The sequence below is a fragment of the Mycteria americana genome, chromosome 3, assembly GCF_035582795.1.
Source record: "Mycteria americana isolate JAX WOST 10 ecotype Jacksonville Zoo and Gardens chromosome 3, USCA_MyAme_1.0, whole genome shotgun sequence".
In the NCBI taxonomy this organism is placed as follows: domain Eukaryota; kingdom Metazoa; phylum Chordata; class Aves; order Ciconiiformes; family Ciconiidae; genus Mycteria; species Mycteria americana.
This window is the reverse complement of record NC_134367.1, coordinates 103,337,540-103,355,853: the sequence shown is the minus strand read 5'-3', so window position 1 is coordinate 103,355,853 and position 18,314 is coordinate 103,337,540. Positions and strand designations below refer to the sequence as shown.

General features: G+C 40.4%; 1 protein-coding gene across 3 annotated transcripts in view; it reads left to right on the top strand.

The window, feature by feature from the left end:
• KCNH1 (potassium voltage-gated channel subfamily H member 1) overlaps positions 1–18,314 on the top strand; it is a 194,631-nt gene that overhangs the window by 79,698 nt on the left and 96,619 nt on the right. For all 3 annotated transcript variants that reach the window (XR_012774827.1, XM_075496359.1, XM_075496358.1), the window contains exons 8-9: positions 11,029–11,228; positions 15,457–15,709. Coding sequence is in view for 2 of the 3 variants with exons in the window: in XM_075496359.1 (XP_075352474.1) it covers positions 11,029–11,228; positions 15,457–15,709 (453 nt within the window). In the remaining variant the exon portion in view is untranslated. The remainder of the gene's footprint in view (positions 1–11,028; positions 11,229–15,456; positions 15,710–18,314) is intronic.

Sequence of the window (18,314 nt, the reverse complement as noted above, 5' to 3'; positions counted from 1 at the left end):
GCAGTCTTCCCTAAATGATTCTTCCCTGAGCAAGGAAAAGCTTTGTGTGCCTAACTACTGGATGAGGCTTGTAGCTGCAAGTTATTGACAGGGGTATTTCATTACCTTTGAGAGTCCTCTGTACTTTCTGTGGGCCAGCTTCAGCTTATTAGCATCTGCAAATGCCATTCTTGTGTGCCTCTCTGGTGCAGGCACTGCACAAGCAGTATAGTTGTCTAAAAAGGTCCCAATGGGATATTACTACATCATTACTTCTGACTGTATAAGTTTGTATATGTGCAAATATATTTGCATTTTGTGCTGGCTTGCTGACAAACTCACCAAAGCACAAAACAGAGCCACCTGACATTTTTTAGGTGTCAGATGATCTCTGTAATGTTTACTTTAAAAAGAAATTAGGCGGTATCTCTTATGCAATAACATCTACCTCTGAATATAATGATGTATCTTTTTTAGAAGTTAGGTGTGGAACTCCCAGATGTATGCATGCTTACCTTTACTGCTGCTTTTAGTCCTGCTGAGTTCTAATAAAACAGCAGAGCCAGCCTGGAAGACAAGCATCTTCAAGGTTGGAGCCGTAGGAACAGTAATGATTACCCCTTTCTAAAAGTTAGGCTATAACCCTCTTCACCACTCCAGAGAAAAGTATTCTTCTCACATGCAGTCATCCATGGTTTCTCATTAAAAACCCAAACAGTTGCTTCAGTTATTTTTTGATAAGCCATATGTGTCTTCGCTAACCTGTCATTTCACTCGTCAGTAAAGCAGGCCCCCTAGGAAGCAACTGTCTATGAGCTTTTCCCATTTCACATTCCTGTACATACTGTATGTACCTATTGATTTTGGTCTGCAAGCACATTTGTGATTAGTGTGTGGGAGGAGCATGACTCAGACCCAGTCGTTCCAGTGACAATTACTCTTTAACCACCTCAAATTAGTCTTCATCTGTGAATGTCCTCTTTATCTCAGACCTCATTGGCTTACTCAACGTAATTAAAAACTTCAGTATTCTTACTTGTGTTCTAAACACCATTAAATATTTGTAACTATTTAGTGACACCAGAAGAGGGAAGCTTTTGGACCAGTTTGTCTTTAGGTTTGTTTGGGAAGTGTTTGAAAACCCTGTATGGAATACAGTCACATAACTTGTTTGTACTTGTTGCACCCAGAAGTAAAAGAAGTGCGTGTGCAAGATGGGATTGGCAGGTGACTCGGTGTCGGCTGAAGAGCATCTTGCAGTCTTTCTGTGGTTATTGAAGTAACACCACTGCGGGAGCCTGGCTTACCAAGATTATTGCATCAGAAGCTTCAGAGCCTGAGCTGCAGGGAAGCAAAGCCGTCAGGTACAGCACAGTCCAGTTAAGCGCAATAGCTTCAGGGGCTTAATTTCACAGCAAAGTTGATCTGAACTGAGAATTAATTGTTGTCCTTAACTCGGGTATCCGTTCATCCTGTCGGGTACAGATGTGCTCTTAACTCTAGCTGGCTGGCCCGTCAACTGAACAGGCTTGACAGCTCCTCGGTGATTAACGCAACCTCTCTGTGCAGCCAATGTATAGGTCACCGGTTTTGCACTGTGACCGCTTGGAGCAAAGTCAGCTTGAAGGGTGCTAGTGAGTGTAAGCCAGGTAAGCTACAGAAGACCCAGGCCTCATCTCAATTCTGTTGTTCTGAGGGTTTTGTTTAACTAGGTTTTGGTTTGGGGACAATGCAGCTAATCCAGAGCAATTACTTCTCTCTGGAATCTGTGGGACAAGGGATGTGCAATTTTTACATCAGCTGGCTGGGTGAGGCCAGCATCCTACCGCCCACCTCTGGTTCACTTCACAATGAAACCGTAGTACCTTCATCCCACTCTGCTTTTATATTGGGATAATTTATAGGCATTAAAATTTTACCTTTTCTCAGAGAAGACAAAGCCTAAAAAAAGACTGTGATGTACTTGCTACATAGACAGCAAAAGCTTTTGTAAGTCAGTGGATGAAAGTTAGTGGTCAGAGAGCTGCTTTGTCTCAGTATTTCTCCTAACTGTGTCCTTAACTTTAATCACAGGCATAAATGCTCACACCTGTGGAGTAGTGTTTAAAGCCTACGGTAAATGCATAGCTGAGGCGAGGTTTTAAACCTAATGAGAAGTGAGATAACTGCAGCCTCAGGGGAGGCCTTGGGACCTTCCTCCTCATGGTCTTACTGGTGGATTTAGATCTGAACATACTCGGCAAGAAATGCAGCCAGCTACCAACTTCTCCCATGGGTGCTCTGGTGGGAGTAGAGGTAATCTACCTGAATCCATTTATCATTGGGAACAAAGGAGTACTCTAAATATCTCACTTGAATGTAAGATACCTTAATTAAATGAGGTCTGGAGCAATGACCAAAAGAAATCATACTGGAGAATGCTGCTTGGGCAGTTGTCAGCAAGTGACTTTAGCCATCAAACTCTTGTGTTGCATTAATGATGGGGGGAAGTGCAGTCCAGAATTCAGAATGCGTAAGTGCTAGATGATGGCTTTGGTGTGCAAAATTCAGACCCAGTCGGGAACTCTCAAAGGCCACAGGCAGGTTATTGCAAAATCAGGCTCAGGAATTGCCAACAGGAGTGGGCCTGAGCCAGCAGTACAACGCCCAACAGAACGTGCGACAGCATTGTAGAGAAAGGGCCAGAAAGTTTGGATAAAAGACAATCTCCTTGAGCCTCTCTAGATTTCCCTCCTGCAAGGCTTTGTGGAAAACATCATACAAATCATAGCGGAAATAGGGTAAACACAGGGACCATAAAAACTACGCATGTAAGCAGTTTCACACAAAAAGAGAACAACTTTTCCTTTTTATTCACCCCTTTCTTTAATCTTTTCCTAACTGTGTTTTTTACGTGTAGCTCTATTTCAGTAATAGATTTAAAAAAAATGAGAGTTTGCTTCTAATTGGGGATAACCATTTCAGATGAGTTGAGGCTAGGTAAAAAACAGTTTTCAAAGCAGAAGCCTTCATATTGGTGCAAGTCAGTAAAAACCTAGAAGCAGTATCTGGAGATTTAATTTTAACCAAGTAATTGAAAATGGCCATGCATTACCCTGTATAAATTGTAGAAGAAAAATGATGCCCTTAAATGGCTCAGTCATCATTTAAATGGTGATCTGTTCATTAGTGCTGCGAAATGAAATGGAATCCATTTCAATTTTCTAGACAATTTAAATTTTATTGTCCATAAAATTCTACAAAACAGTAAAATGGTGTCCTTTCTTGCAAATTGCAGAGGATTTAATCAGATGTTGCCATTTTAATAATTCTTGTCATGGTAAAACCTGCTAGTGAATACATTGAGTTGAAGTCATCCCTTGTTGATAAAAGTGTCCCACTGGTGAGTCTGGCCTCATATGTTTGGAATACAGATGGTTTTTGCAGCTGTAATCTGTTTGTACAGTTAGTTTCCTCTTGATAATCAAATTGGCTTAGTCTAGAGCAAGGCTTAGCATTCACTGAAGTACACAAGCTTAAAACATAGAGCATCATCAAGATCCTGCTCCATATTTAAAACCCTTTATGACCCTCCTGAAGATGTTCTGATAAATACCTTGTTCTTTACAGGAACTGTAGTTGTTTTAACTAGTTGTGAAAATCGGTATATTTCCTGGCCATTCTGTCTGACCTTATCGGAGATGAGCCTATCTTGTGGGGGATAAAACATGGAGAGGTAACTGGAAAGTGCCATTTCTGTGGAATTACCTTCCTTTTTCTCTAGTCTTACCTTTGAGTAATCATGCTGACATTTCCCCTTGCAAATCTTCTTGCCTGTTGCTCTTACTATCCATATTGTACATACATATTGTTGTATTTTGACAGAAATCAAATTTGATTCTGCAAGGAGCTTTCTGTGGACTCATTGATTAAACTGTAATGGTTCTTTGAAGGTCTTTTTGGTATCAAGGGCTAAGGCCCTAATTTTAATTAATTACTAGGCATTACTGTGTTTGCAGTTAGTCATGGCTATCTGGCAGGTTTAAGAATTTACCTGTAAGTTAAGGCAGAACATATATCTTCATATCTGGTTTATGATGCACCTTGGGATGTAAAATGATGTTACCCCATTGGGACTAACCAGTCACTGGAAGTACAGGGCCTTGCAGAAATATTGATGCCTTCAGATAATTTAAGTGAGAAGAGTCAGGTGAACTCGTGGGTCTGCAAGTGCTGTTTGTTTATAGAATAAGAACATGCAGCCCTGTTTTCCTGAAGGTGAGAGAAACTCGTGGTTAGGGATTTCAAAGCCTACCAGCTTGAAGTCTCCCTGTATCCAGGATGCTCCTCTCTTGAATTCCTTTCAGTGTCATGCTTGTGTTGGCTTCTGTTGGCTTCCCTTTACAGCACAAATGCAATGTACAACCAGACTCTTATTCCTTAATTTTGCAACCAAGAACACATCCAAGTCCTCACAGGCTGGTTCTGACTTGTTTTGCATCTGATTACTTTAGTAATCTGCTTTTCTGCAAGCATATTTGCTGCAATGGAGTCGGTGGCTGTCATTAAATCCCCCTCTGGACGACTGTTAGTGCCTTTCAGTGTAAATGTAAGACTAAACTGTAGCTGTCGAAACAAATGAATGATGAGTTTTGTGAGTCGGGATTCTTGCCATTTTATTTGTTTGGACACTTCTTAATTTGCCAAAATCCAGACTTTGCACTGTTAATTAGTGAGATTGTGTTAATTTAGTCAGGTGTTGCTGTACAGAGGCAGGAGCCTTGGCCCTGGGGGTAACAGCCACCCTTCCTTGTACGGATTGCCAGGGGGCCCTTCATCCTCTCTTCATAAGCAGGCTCTTGGATCCAAGATGCAGCCTTTCACGGAGCGCAAACTGGTGTTGGCCCTTCACTGGGAGTTGAGAGAGCTGTTTGTGTTGGAGAGCTTTCTTGCAGGGCTGATGCTGAAGTTTGTTTTATTGGCTTTTATTCACTTTGGCTCTGATCGCTCCTCTGATCAGTTTTGGTCTGTGTGTTTTCCCATGCTGTTTATCTCAGCCCAAACATGCTGAAGGCAAAAGCAAAACCTGTTAGAGATTTGTGCTGCCCACGATGCCCAGGCTTGTGAAATTCTTGTGAGCCAAAACACCTGCGATTGCTGCTACCAGCTGTGTGGGTGCTACCAGATCAAATAAAAATAACAAACCTTCAGTTTTGAAGCGTCCTTAGGGATGCTGGAGTTCAGCATCTTTGGAAGGTTTGGTGTTTTACCAACACTTACGTCTCTTCTTCCATATTAGGCCTTAAACTGGCAAAACGTAAGTGGTTTCAAGTCCCTGAGATAACAGGGGGTTATTCGCCTGTGGGTCTGTGCTGCTGTAGTAGCAGTCTGCTTTTATTTTGTAGAGTTAGGAAAGGGTGTGAGGAGAGAAGCAGTGGGAGCTGTTTGTGATGTTTGTTCCATAGCTGCTGTTAACTCTTCCCTGGCTGCCCTTCCGCACTGCAGACAGCCTATTTTAAGGTGCACAGATGTTTCTACTACTCCAGTCCTTGGTAGTTGCTTAAGTGGCTTCTTAGAGCAGCTGTTCCCTTGTTTATGTCTCCGACTTTCATTTCATTGCAGTTCTTGTTTTTTTGGTGATGGGAAGAGGAAAAAAAGTCATGTCTCTGATGCTCTGTTGTTTAGCCCTTATCAACTGTGTCCTCACTGGTGGCCTGTCCTTCTGCGGGGGAGACATTTCCATTGTAGCTGGAGCCCAGTGTGGTCCTCCTCTGTCCCATCTGTCATCAGCAGGGCGATTTCAGCGAATGCAATGATGAGTGTGAGAAGATTTGCAGTAGGATTTGACTAAGAGTTTAATAGAATTTGCCTGTGGTCTCTCATCTTTCATCCTAGAAGTCAAGTGGTTCTGCCACATAGCTTGATGCTCATGGCCTGTTCAGGCTTTCTGCTTTGCTCTTTGCCATTGAATTGATTTTCAGACTTGCACATTTGGTAGTAGTGTGCCAGTTCCTTGATCTTTGCCATGGCTACTGCCTTGCTCTTGCTTGTGGGGTACCTAAGCTGAGGTGCAAATTACAAGCTGGTGGAGTGAAAGAGGAGGGAGGTGGAACAGTGTATCAGTTCAGTCCGGGAGAACAGAGAGCCGTGGGAAGAGTCGGACCTAACAGTCACTGAGACAGCAGGGGGGAGAGCTCCTCTGGGAATTTACTTTCACTTCAAAAAAATGTCTTTTTCCCCAAGTTGTGAAATTCAGGAATTGATGTATGTGCTAAGAAGATAGTAGCAATTGTAATTTGTTTTATACCATGGGAAAATATTTTGTAAATATCTTGTGAAAATTCATAAAGTGCATAATATTAATTGACCTATTAGATTATGGCTAAGTTGTTGACATTTATTCTTTACTAGCTAAATGAAATGATCTCTCTATACATTGTAATAATAAAAAATAAAAGGTAGATAAAAGATTACAAATAGGAAACTTTATAATATACAAAGCTTCCTAAGAAGCAGCAAATTAAGCAGCTCTGCATCTGTCTTGATAGAAAATGGGGCAACCTGTTTAAATTCTGTACAATTCTAGAAGGTTTTATAGATACTTGATAGGTAAATCTTACTTTAGATGCTTTGGTTTCGAGTTGCAAGACTACAAATAACAATTCTATCAGAACTAGTGCTGTAAACAATTTGCCGATAGATACCTGTTCAGTTTGGTATTTGCTTGCAGACTGTAATTAACAGTTCAGCGTTTTTCTTTTAACTGCATGCTCTCTACCCATAAGTAGGCATAATTACCACTAATCAAGACCCCTAATCTCAAGCAATTATAAGCTTTTGCATTGTTCTAATTGCACATTTAAAAACAATGTGTTTTTTCTCATATAATTGTTATAATCCATACAGTTATTAATTTCTGCTTTTCTTTTTATCTGATCAATGTTAATTTTGTGTGACCTCACAACATGTTATCTGAAAAATGCCTTTGAGGCATGCAATTTTTGTGGTTAATTTATGGTTATGTTTCATCTTCAGTGAGAAGTGATATAGTGCAACAGGTTTTCAAGGCTGTGATTTCTCTCAGCCATCTATGAACTCAATAATTTGTTGTAAACTAGGAACTTTAGTACCACAAAAGTGCAATTATACATTTAAATCATCTACTATTTGTAAATCCAGGTGCTTGCTCTCTGAATAGTATTTAGGTTAGCACAGGCTACTCCTTAAGTATGTAAAAGGGGTTTGTTTTAGTTTTTTAATTGTTAAGTGGAATTTACATGCAGACAGGCAGACTTTCTGGATCAGCTTTCCAGAAAGTGAAAATGAAGGCAGTTCAGTTTTAGAAAGCACTGCAAGTCTTGGGGGCAAGATGTAAGAGGTTGTTCACTAGTTGATGTTGGTCTCACTTGTTGCTGTGTAGTTCTTATGCACACGTTTTGGTATGCAAGGGCTTTGGATGAGTGCATTTTGAACAAATCATCATCAATCTGATGATTCATCTCAGGAACCGCATGCAGCACTTACATCTGTAATTGGGGTAATTGCAAACCTCTCATTCTTACAGATAGAAATTCTTCCTCTTATAATTCTAAAATCAGATCCCAGATCTTTTACTGTGGTAGCTGAGACCTACACTGACTTGTATTTATTCCTCTATTCTTACTTGTTACATCATTAAAAGTAGCAGATGATTTGGTGACCTTTCCAACCTGTGTCTGACCTTCATGATTCACTTGTGCGGGTAATTGGCTATTGAAATTACTATGCTTTTATCTTTGACGTTATTTAAACACTGGTTTAAATGGGGTGACACAGACTGCATTGTAAATGGGTAGCCACATTGTTGGGGACAATGTGTTTTTCTTTATCTACTGTCAGAAAAGAATATTAATGTCGGGGGGGGCTCTGTCTTTTCTGAGGGATCTTGACATTCATGGAGAGGAGGTGTTTGCTGTCTGCTTGACCTGCTGCAGCTTTGTATGCAGTGTTAGAACAGGCTATTGCTTGTTCTGCTGAAGAATTTTTTTTTTTTCCTTGGTTGATGTGTAGGCATGGTTGCTACAGGCTTATTCCTGGACACAGTTCCTCAAAAACTACTGCACAGCCTCCATCCAGCTGATGCATTCAAGGAAGCTGTTGGGGCAGATTAATTTGTGACCTTTCTGCAGGGTGCGCTTGTAGCCTTGCTTGAGTCGAATCCATCCCACACAAGGACATTTCCCCTCCTACGCCCCTTAAAATACTTTTCCTTAATTCCTGTGATCCCCTGCACATCGTGCTGCTAAGGAGTTGATAGATTCTACGGAGTCTGTAAGGCAAGACTACCAACTCTGGCCAAGGGCTCCAGGGACCTTCAGATGCTGCCATATGACCTGCGCTGTTGGTGTTACAAGGCAGTGGTCTAATGTCAGTGTTCAGTCAGTCTTGAGACAAGGATTTGGAGATTTTGCTCTGTCATAAATTGCCTAACTTTCTTCCTGTAGTACAGTGTGTGTTTCTGAAATCTTTCTGGGGCTGCAGCGTACTGCAGTAGGTTCATTTCATTATTCCTTTGAAAAGAGGAAAAGCATTACAGCTAGCTATTTCTATGCAGAAGAGGTCAATGTTTAATATGCTAATGTATCTACCCAATATTAGGCTGCAGAAATCCTTGGCTTTAATGTGTCTTTAATAGTAATAAAGTGGTTAGCTAATGATAAATTAAGGATCGTAAGTTTGGGGATTTTTTAAAAAATAAAAAATTAATGTAGGCAGGAATAATTTTTCTTGCCAAGATAATTGTCATACTGGAGCATAGTAGCTGCAGTTTGCAGTGGAAATTGCTCTAGGACTGCTCGCCTCATAATAATCAAAATGAAGAGCTAAATTTCTGATTTTTCTTTAGGCTTCATGTAGGACAGTAATGGGACAGAGTGGGGATGCCGTGTTACCTTTGCTGGCATAGAGCTATATGTCCCAAGATGCTGAACCAGCAGGTCTCGCTGTTGGCCAGACAGCCAGAGATAGTTGTATGCGCACAAGTATGGTTGCCCAGAAATCTACAGATAAGAATTTGCTTGTGACCCTCTTCCTAATCTGTCACCTATTTTCAGCGTTATACTGGCTGGCAGAATAATAGTGTTTGTGGATGCTTTGCACTGCTGCAGTGTCCTGCCGGTGGGACTTCGCAGTTTTGGAGGCCCTGGGTTCGGTTTCTCTTAGGGAACCTGGTAAAAGTCCGCGTAAGTAGGGCCTAAGGTAGCAATATTGTAGGATTGTGTTTGCATCTGCGTAACAGAGAGCAAAACAGGACGTAGTTAGGAAAAGGCAATGCTGTTCAAATACAAAATACTCATGGTTTAAGGAATATTTGTAGTAAATCTGTTTTTTAAAGCATTTCTTCATTCTTCAATACTCATTGCATCAGACTTCCTGGTATGGTTTAGCTCAGGCACAAGTTAAGGTTAAACAGAGAAATAATGTATATATTTCTGGTCACTGTATCCCTATGCATACTCTCCACTTCTTTTTAAACTGAGTTTGCATGTTTTTATATATATTTTTATACCCCTCTGTACAGAGGGGTAGTTGGAAAACGGGAGAGCTGGTCTCTACAGGAACTCATAAAAAGAAAAGAAGTCATACAGCATCAAGAAGGAATTACGTAGAGAATCAGCAGTGTAAAGGCCTTGAGCAAGTCTAAATTTAAATCGCATCTCTTGATGATCAGGAAAAAGACAGTCCCGTAAGTTTCTCTTGAACATTATCAAAGATTTTTGTGGTCATAAAACCCTAAAGCATCTTAACTGGCTTCAGGATATCTGCCTATAACACTGACCTGAAAAAATAGCTGCATTCTCAAAGGAATGAATGGGATGAGGAAAACTTTTTTTTTTTTTTAAAGAGGGTGTGAGGGAGGAAATAAACAGCAAAAAGGAGTATTTAGATAAGGCAAAATGTTCTCTTCTTTTTTATAAATATGACTTCTCAGTTATTTATTTTTATCTCGAGTGGAAGAGACACTGACAATTTGGTGCCTGTTTTGGGGGACAGGAAATGATACAGAGGAAGAACTTCCGCAGCAAGCCAGAGCACTTACTGGTGGTTATCGGCTCATCTGCCATCTGACTGTTCCTCTCCCTCTACAGCCAGCCTCTCACTTGTCACTGACCTGATTCACAACATAGGAGAGCTCCCCTTGAGGCTTCCTGTCCTTCCCCTTCATTCAGGGCTGGATTGGCTGGAAGAGCCTCAGCAAGCCATCAAAACATGACTATTGAGACTTCCACCAGCCTGCTGTTCTGTCTTGGGCTTCGGCAGGAGGATCTTCTCAAGTCCTGTGTGTTTTCATCTGCTTCTCTCCACACCTGGAAATACTGCCTTTTTTTCTTTCTCATGTTTATTCTTAAACCCATCTTGATGAACCAGCTGGCTTCATAACTATGCTGAATGAAGTCAGAAGGGCTCTGCAGCATTTGGTCTGTGTTTGAGGGCTCTAGCTCTTGCCTCAGGCCTTGCTGCTGTTCTACCTGAAGAATATAAAACATAATATGAGTTTTTATGTATTATTAAACTTACATCTATAAATCACTGACCCATGGTAGCTGTTTATTACATATTCCATCTTCTGCTTTGATGCATTGTTGTTGTCACACTGAGGTGGGTAATGATGACTCGGCTTACTACTGTGGTAATGCACTTAAAGCTTGGAAATCTGTCACTGATGGCATTTCAACACAGGCGCTATAAACCAGAGACGAAATTTTAAAGTATTTGCTGTCAAGCTATTTGTCTTAAAATTCTTGTGTCTTCTCTTGTGGTTTCGTAAGGGTTTGGATACTACTGAATTGTTTGATGGACAAATAGTTGTGTCACAGGACTCACCAGCACAAAGGTAGGTGGTGATCCTCAATTTGTAGTGCTGAAGATGACCTATAAAATGCTTGTGTTCATCAGGCCTTCCTAACAAAGCATGGATATTGCATGTACTTCTATGGGCCTGGCATTTCCAGTCTTAAAGCACAGCGGAACACGGACTGATCATCACAACTTATTATGCATTATATCTATTGTTTTTCTTCTTTTTTACAGCCCTTCTGTATGCAACCATTTTTGGTAATGTGACAACCATATTTCAGCAAATGTATGCTAATACAAACAGATATCATGAAATGCTGAACAGTGTCCGGGACTTCCTAAAGCTCTACCAGGTCCCTAAAGGACTGAGTGAACGTGTGATGGATTACATCGTTTCCACCTGGTCAATGTCCAGAGGAATAGATACTGAAAAGGTAAGTAAATTAAACTGCAAGGAAACAAGTCACATCCTGAAAGTATTTCATTAAAATAAACAGGAGGTACTTTCTTAGTAAAGACGACAAATAGTCTTTAAATAGTTTCAAGTAGTAGCTTCCCTTAATTTTAAACTTTCAAATACAGTATTTCACCTATTCTGTCATACTGACATATGTTAGTGGTAAAAATATGTATGTGTTGCTGGTGATATGTCATGAAATAGTATAAAAATGAAAGAAAGAGCTTGCTTTTCAGTAAACAAAATAACTAAATAAAAAGTTCCAAGTTATAACACAACCTCAGAATTTCTTCAAATGAGATGTTTTGGCAACATTTCTGTTGTGTGAGGTTGTTTGCAGCTCTGTGGGCCTGAATGCAAAGTAAAATTTGTTTTGTCTTGGTAGAATTTGAATGTAATATCCTGTGTGCAGGTTAAAGATATTAATGAAAGCTGGAAGTCTGTTACTGTAATAATAATGTATTGTTTGAAATCTGCCTTATGTGAGGCAAATGTTATCATCCTAATTCATTGAATTTACACATAAATTCCCATTGTGTCTTTTAAAATAATAAATGGCCCTTCACCAGAACAAATGTACAAAAGCAACTACTTGCTGCTTTCATATTAGTTGCCAGCTTTTATGGAGATAGATACTTGTTTTTCTTCTGCTTGTGAGGAGATGTGATTTGTGGGGTGGTTCATTCAGGAAATCATACCAATGCTCCGGTCACCAGCCTTCTGGTTGGTGGCTTAATTTAGTATTCTAAACTGTAGATGATGCAGTTAAAGAGCAAACAGTCTCATTTCTGTCTGGCTGTTAAAGCATCGTTATGAAAGAGTAGAACAGATGTGGTCTTGCACTGGGCTGTCTGGAGACCTATGGGTACACAGGGTACTGTTTGCTTTCCTAAATGGTCTTCAGCATATCTGCCATTTAGATCCCAGACCATGACTCCGGGAAGCACTGTCCATCATACTAGCTTTCAGAAAGAAATTGTATTTTAGTACTGGATAGTGCTGATTAGAAGTTGCTCTGCCTGTTTTCTCACAAAATATCTTTGTGCGGGGTTATGGGTTTGAGGTAGGTACATTTGGGGAAGGTGGAGAGACCACATCTGAGGATACATAGTGTAATGAATTCTGGTGCTTTCATTCACCCCCCAGTACAAGCTCCTCTCATCATTTTAACAAAGCAACAGGGAAAAAATTGCTATGTAAAACATGTTTGTTTTAGCTTATCTTCAAAGTTCATTCTTGGCTTCCTCTGATAAGGAGAGAAAGGCTTTAAGAATGCCTTTGGAGACAGCAGGATAACCAAACCAAGCACAACTCACTGTAGCCTTTGAGAGTTATCTTAATAAACAGGGAAAAAAGTCTCCAATTATCAGGGCATCAAAGAGCATAATACGGTGTTGATTTCAGTAACTGGTGTGTTCAAGGCTGAACTGCCAGTAGTGATGACTGTAAAACCAAGAAATCAACTTTCATCTGCATAGCAAAAGCTAGCAGATCTAAGACCAACTAATGGCTGTGCCAATCCATGAATTCTTAGGTCTGAGCTCCGTTGGTTTGATGCCTGTGTATAACTGCTAGGATGTCACGCAGTGAATAAAACACGTGTTGCTCCTGTGACAGAACAGTGGTAGTTGTGCTGCTGTGTAATGCAGTGCAGCTTTGTACAGATGAGGCAGATATTTAAAGGTGAACTGAGCACAGAATCAATCTTCTCAGTATTTTGTAGGCCACAAATTTGTCAGTTCAGTGTTAACTGCAGGCATGCCAAGGAGTGAATAATCAGCTAAAAGCAAAGTCTGTAAGTCTAGAAAATGCCAGTATAACAAAATTTAACCAAGAGCTGCTGAAAGATTCTAAAATTAATCCATGAAGATATGTTCTTTCTTCCCATAGAAATGAAAGTCTTCTGCTGTTTGCAACTCTCAAATGTCTTTAATCCCTCTTTATTTTTGTGAAATCTGGAGACAACTTCTCTAAATGGATAATAGAAAGAGTTAACTTCCTCTTAGAGTGGAAACTAAGGAGTTTTTTGGATAAGAGCCTCATTTTAAATATTCTTTTGTATATTCAGGTTTTCTTACTCTTATTTCTATTAAAACAACCTTTTTTGTGTGTGATATTTAAGTAACCGTGACATGTATGTGTGTGTAATTCCAGTGCCAAACTTTGGCAAGCATCTACAGATACAGAATGGTTTTGTTGCCAGAGTAAATGAGATAATTGCAATGACAGCTCTGGCTGCTGCCTGTGTTCCACGTTAAATGCTGGTCTTGCTGCCCCAACCCGTTCTTGTGAGCCTGGAAAACTGAGAACTGGCAGGTTCGGCTGCTGCTGGCTGTGGGGCAGAGAGAGATCATCCATGAGTGCCCTACACGTAAGCACTATAGAAATATATCTCTTTCAGAACTAATAGTCATAATAGCAGGTCTGCTTGCAGGTGGACCAAAGATTATGATGATGGTGGTAGAGTCATTTGCCTTTGGAGTAGCAAGTGCAATATCTGGAACCAGTGGCATGCACAGAGTTACGAGCTTGGTTCTCTGCTCAGATCTTGCACAGAGCCCCGTTGTGAGGTGTAGGCATAGCCATAGTGCTTCCTGTGTTACCTTTATGTTTGCCGGGAGTGTTTGCATTGAAGCAGCCATCTCTTTCCATCCACGAAAATGTGTGGGAGTAACTCTGAAGCTCACCCAGAGTGCTGCTTAATTGGATGGAATAGTTATTACTGAGAAAAAAAAAGAGGCAGACTTATACTACTCAATGTTTGTCTCAAATAGTATGTCCTGAGATGTGCTTCATCACAGGGTATCCTCCAAGGATTTTGTCATCCCAGAACCCTGTTCAGGCTATGTATTTCCAGTGTTTTTGCCAGGAACTTTTAATCTGTACACGCAGTAGTAATTCTGTATTCTTTCCACTCGGCTGGCTGTATTATATTAAAAACCTTCAGAAATGGCCCTGACTGATATCCGCTGTGCTAAGCGTCAGTTTGTGTACCCTTAGGAGCACACATCATGAATTGCCGTGAGGAACATTGCATTTGGAAGATCAAAAGTTGCCCAACACAGTATCATACCTTAAAGTTCCTTCTCGTGTGAAGAAAAAACTGTTACTGCCACTGAGGGGTGAATTTGAATACCTGCAAATCTCAATATTATAAGTTAATGACACTTTTAAATTTTTTTTTTTTTTTTTTTTTTTTGCTGAAGGGATACGAGGTTACAATTCCCCTCTATACAATATTTCTCTCACTTGGAACATAGAACTTGTGCAGGCTTTTCATGGAATCTGCCTATGAAAAGAGTGACCTACCCACTAGAAACAATCCTTCCGGAAGCTTTTCTCCACCACTTTCTGTACTGCTGTGCTCTTAATTTTGTTGTCTTAAAAACCTGAGGCCTTCTCCTGGTAATTCAGTATCCAGCAGAGCATGTTGCTGAGATGAAAACATTATTTTCTTTCAGGTATTGTGGCTCGTGTATAAATAATACAAAAATAAATGTACGGACTGAGATTAGAAATTTTATAGGAAGGAGGAAAGTAGTTCTTAAACCCTGTGTAGTGAATGAGGGGTAATCACATGGCACATATAAGACGTTGTCGTGGTTTAAGCTCAGCTGGCAACTAGGCACCACACAGCTGCTTGCTCACCCTCCCCGGTGGGATGGGGGAGAGAATCTGAAGGGCAAAGGTAAGAAAACTCATGGGTTGAGATAAGAACAGTTTAATAATTGAAATATTATAATAATAATAATAGTAAGGAAAAGGAGAACAACGAGAGAGAGAGAGGAAGAAAACCCAGGAAAAAAACCCAAGTGATGCAACCGCTCACCACCCACCGACTGATGCCCAGCCAGTTCCCAAGCAGCGATCGCTGCTCCCTGGCCAACTCCCCCCAGTTTATATACTGAGCATAACGTCATATGGTATGAAATAACCCTTTGGCCAGTTTGGGTCAGCTGTCCTGGCTATGCTCCCTCCCAGCTTATTGTGCACCTCCTCGCTGGCAGAGTACTGGAAGCTGAAAAGTCCTTGACTTAGTATAAACACTGCTTAGCCATAACTAAAACATCAGTGTGTTATCACATTATTCTCATGCTAAATCCAAACCACAGCACTATACCAGCTACTAGGAAGAAAATTAACTCTATCCCAACCAAAACCAGGACAGCCATGCACAGGAATTGATTGCCTAATTTCCTTCTCAGGTTTTGCAGATATGCCCTAAGGACATGAGAGCAGATATCTGCGTGCATCTGAACCGCAAAGTTTTCAAGGAGCACCCAGCCTTTAGGTTGGCGAGCGATGGGTGCCTTCGAGCGCTTGCCATGGAATTTCAGACAGTGCACTGTGCTCCGGGAGACCTGATCTACCACGCCGGCGAGAGCGTCGACAGCCTTTGCTTTGTGGTTTCAGGGTCTTTGGAAGTAATCCAGGATGATGAAGTTGTTGCTATATTGGGTGAGTTCCACAGCTAATAATATGCGTTGTGCACAAATACAGATGCATAGAGCATTTTTATAGCCTCTTCTACTCAAGCACTTAACTCATTCTTTAAAAAGCTTCAGTCAGGTTAGGTTTGCCACAGCCTGGTGAGGTATATTTTAATGAACTTGTCAGCTGTGTGGTGTTAGATGTTTATTGTCTGGAAAAATCGAAAGAGAGAGGAAAAAAAACTTGCTTAATGTCATGCAGGAGCATTGCGTAGAGTCATTGACTTGTCCTTCTTGTTCCACGTAGGTAAATAGGAAGGGCAATCATCTCATCTCCAGATTGCTTCAACCCTGTTTCTTCTGGTCAATGGAAGCTGTACTTGAGCATTGGGGTCCCGGGCTTTCTTGGGGTTCTCCCTGTCTCGCCACATCTCTTTTCATTAGAAATTCCATTGAGGACTTCAGAAAACTTATTTTTAAAGTGCCTGGCTTCCCTACCTTCCTCCCACCCCCCCGATAATAATCCACTTTTGCTGAAAATTTTCCAATTAGCTTTATTTAAGACCTCATGTTGAAATAATATTTATCTCTTTTAAAGTCAAAGTAATATAAAAATTCAGAGCCGATTTGTGTTAACTTGGAATGACAGCTTTAGGTTGGAGGCGTTAAAAAGAAGCTGATAGTGGTGTGAACAACATTCTGAGGCAAAGCTAGGAGAAAAGAGTGTGATAATCCAATAGATGTAGATGAATCACGGGGTGGCTGGAGCGTTGAGGAGGTGATACTTATCATTTGATTCTGTCAGACCCTTTTGTGATAAGGTAAATTCTGGCGGTGGCTTAATCCAGTACCTGTCACTCATTGCAGCCTGGAAAAAGAGAGGAAAACAGCTTGGTAATCTTACTTTTTCTGAACCCATACACCCAACTCCCCTAAGAGGAATGTCTACTGGAAAATGAGGAGGATAATAAATATGCTGAGTTCAGTTTTTCTCTACTTCTCAAAAGGATTGCATATATAGCATAGGGTGAATTTAGTGTCCTGGGGAATCAAGCTGATGATCTTTTGTGCCACACAAGAAACTAAAAAGGTGAAAAATAGGAGCATAACTGATTCTCTTTTGTTCTGGAATCACCTGTGCTGTTCAGTGCTATACGATACTAGCAACTTCTGCTTTTCTAAGTTGCACATCAAGAACTTACTACCTTTTGCCATGTTGAACTCTCATGAATTAACATCACAAATGTAGAACAAACTAAAGCCTCTCAGTTTGTGTCACCCTTTATCCCATAATGCCTCCTCCTGTGTCCATCAGAAGAAGAAAACCCCAAAACATCTTGCTGCTCTATTGAATCAGTATAGGTAAAAAGCATTGAAATAGGATTTTTAAAACATCCTTTAAAGATACAAATTTTCTCCTCGTCTTTTCCAGTAACTTCCATGTTTTATCATAATACTTAGAAAACACTCGGTCTAGATTCCTTGAGAAATCAGTGTTAAGGAAACCTGAACCCCTAATTTCCGCTGCTGCAGCGTGATAGCTACAGATAAATGAGGCTGATCCCTTGGTATCTGAATGAATAGAAATATTTTGTTATTGCTGTTCTCCTGGGACGGTAACTATTGATCCTCTTCCCTCCACACCTTTATTTGTTTTAATTTGGAGTCAGTTCTCTGGCTCGCACTAAAGTTGATGAGGTCTATCATTTTCTTTGTGAATATTGTAATCAGAGGCAAGTAAAATAAGTGGGATCTGTTTGTGATTCTGTGAGACTTCATTTTGGATAAACGCGTATCAATTTTTGTGTTTCAGTTTCTGGACTACTGAATCCCTTTCCTTCCACACATGTGTGTACCTTCCTCCCCCAGGCTGTGAAGCCTTCTGTTGAAGGTTGCTCTATCCTGATAAGAAATGATGTGGTCAACTAAATTTTTCGCTATTCTAAATCGTTGGACTTTCTTCTCCTTCAGCATTCATAATGTAATGACCGCGTTACTGAAGGATGCTGCAGGAGATGGGTCAGGATTTCCTCCCTAACTTCTTTGTACTCTCAGTTTTCTTATCTGTAGAATAGAATAGCAATGATTTTTTTTAATTTCATGTTCAGCTAAACTTGTCAAGTTCTTGATAAAAGTACACCAGATAAAATGATGCACTACAAGGAAAAAAAATAACGTCTACATTGTACAAGAAACATGATTGTTGCTGATCATTCAGCCAGAACAGTCTATGCCGTAAGTTTTTTTTTTTACCAATCACAACTAAGCACAGCTATGAACATCAGGCATGCAACAGCAAACCAAGTGAGGAATTCTGTAGGGTAATTTCAGTTAACAGGTATGTCGGAGAGACTGTTATCTTCTCGCAGACATTCTTGAAATAAAAATAAAAAAATAAGTGCATAAATTATTCAAGGTGAATTATTTGCTTAGCTTTAGCTGTCGCTTAATGAAGCAGCCTTTGCAATTTGCAATGTAGCCTGTATCTTCCTTACAACAGAGAAATAAATTGCATCTCTACATTAGTCTGTGTGACTGCTGTACAGCATTACAGAAACCAAAGGCAAACTACACTTAATCCTTAAAGAATCCAATTCATATGAAACATTTTCAAGTTCTGAAATCATTTAGCC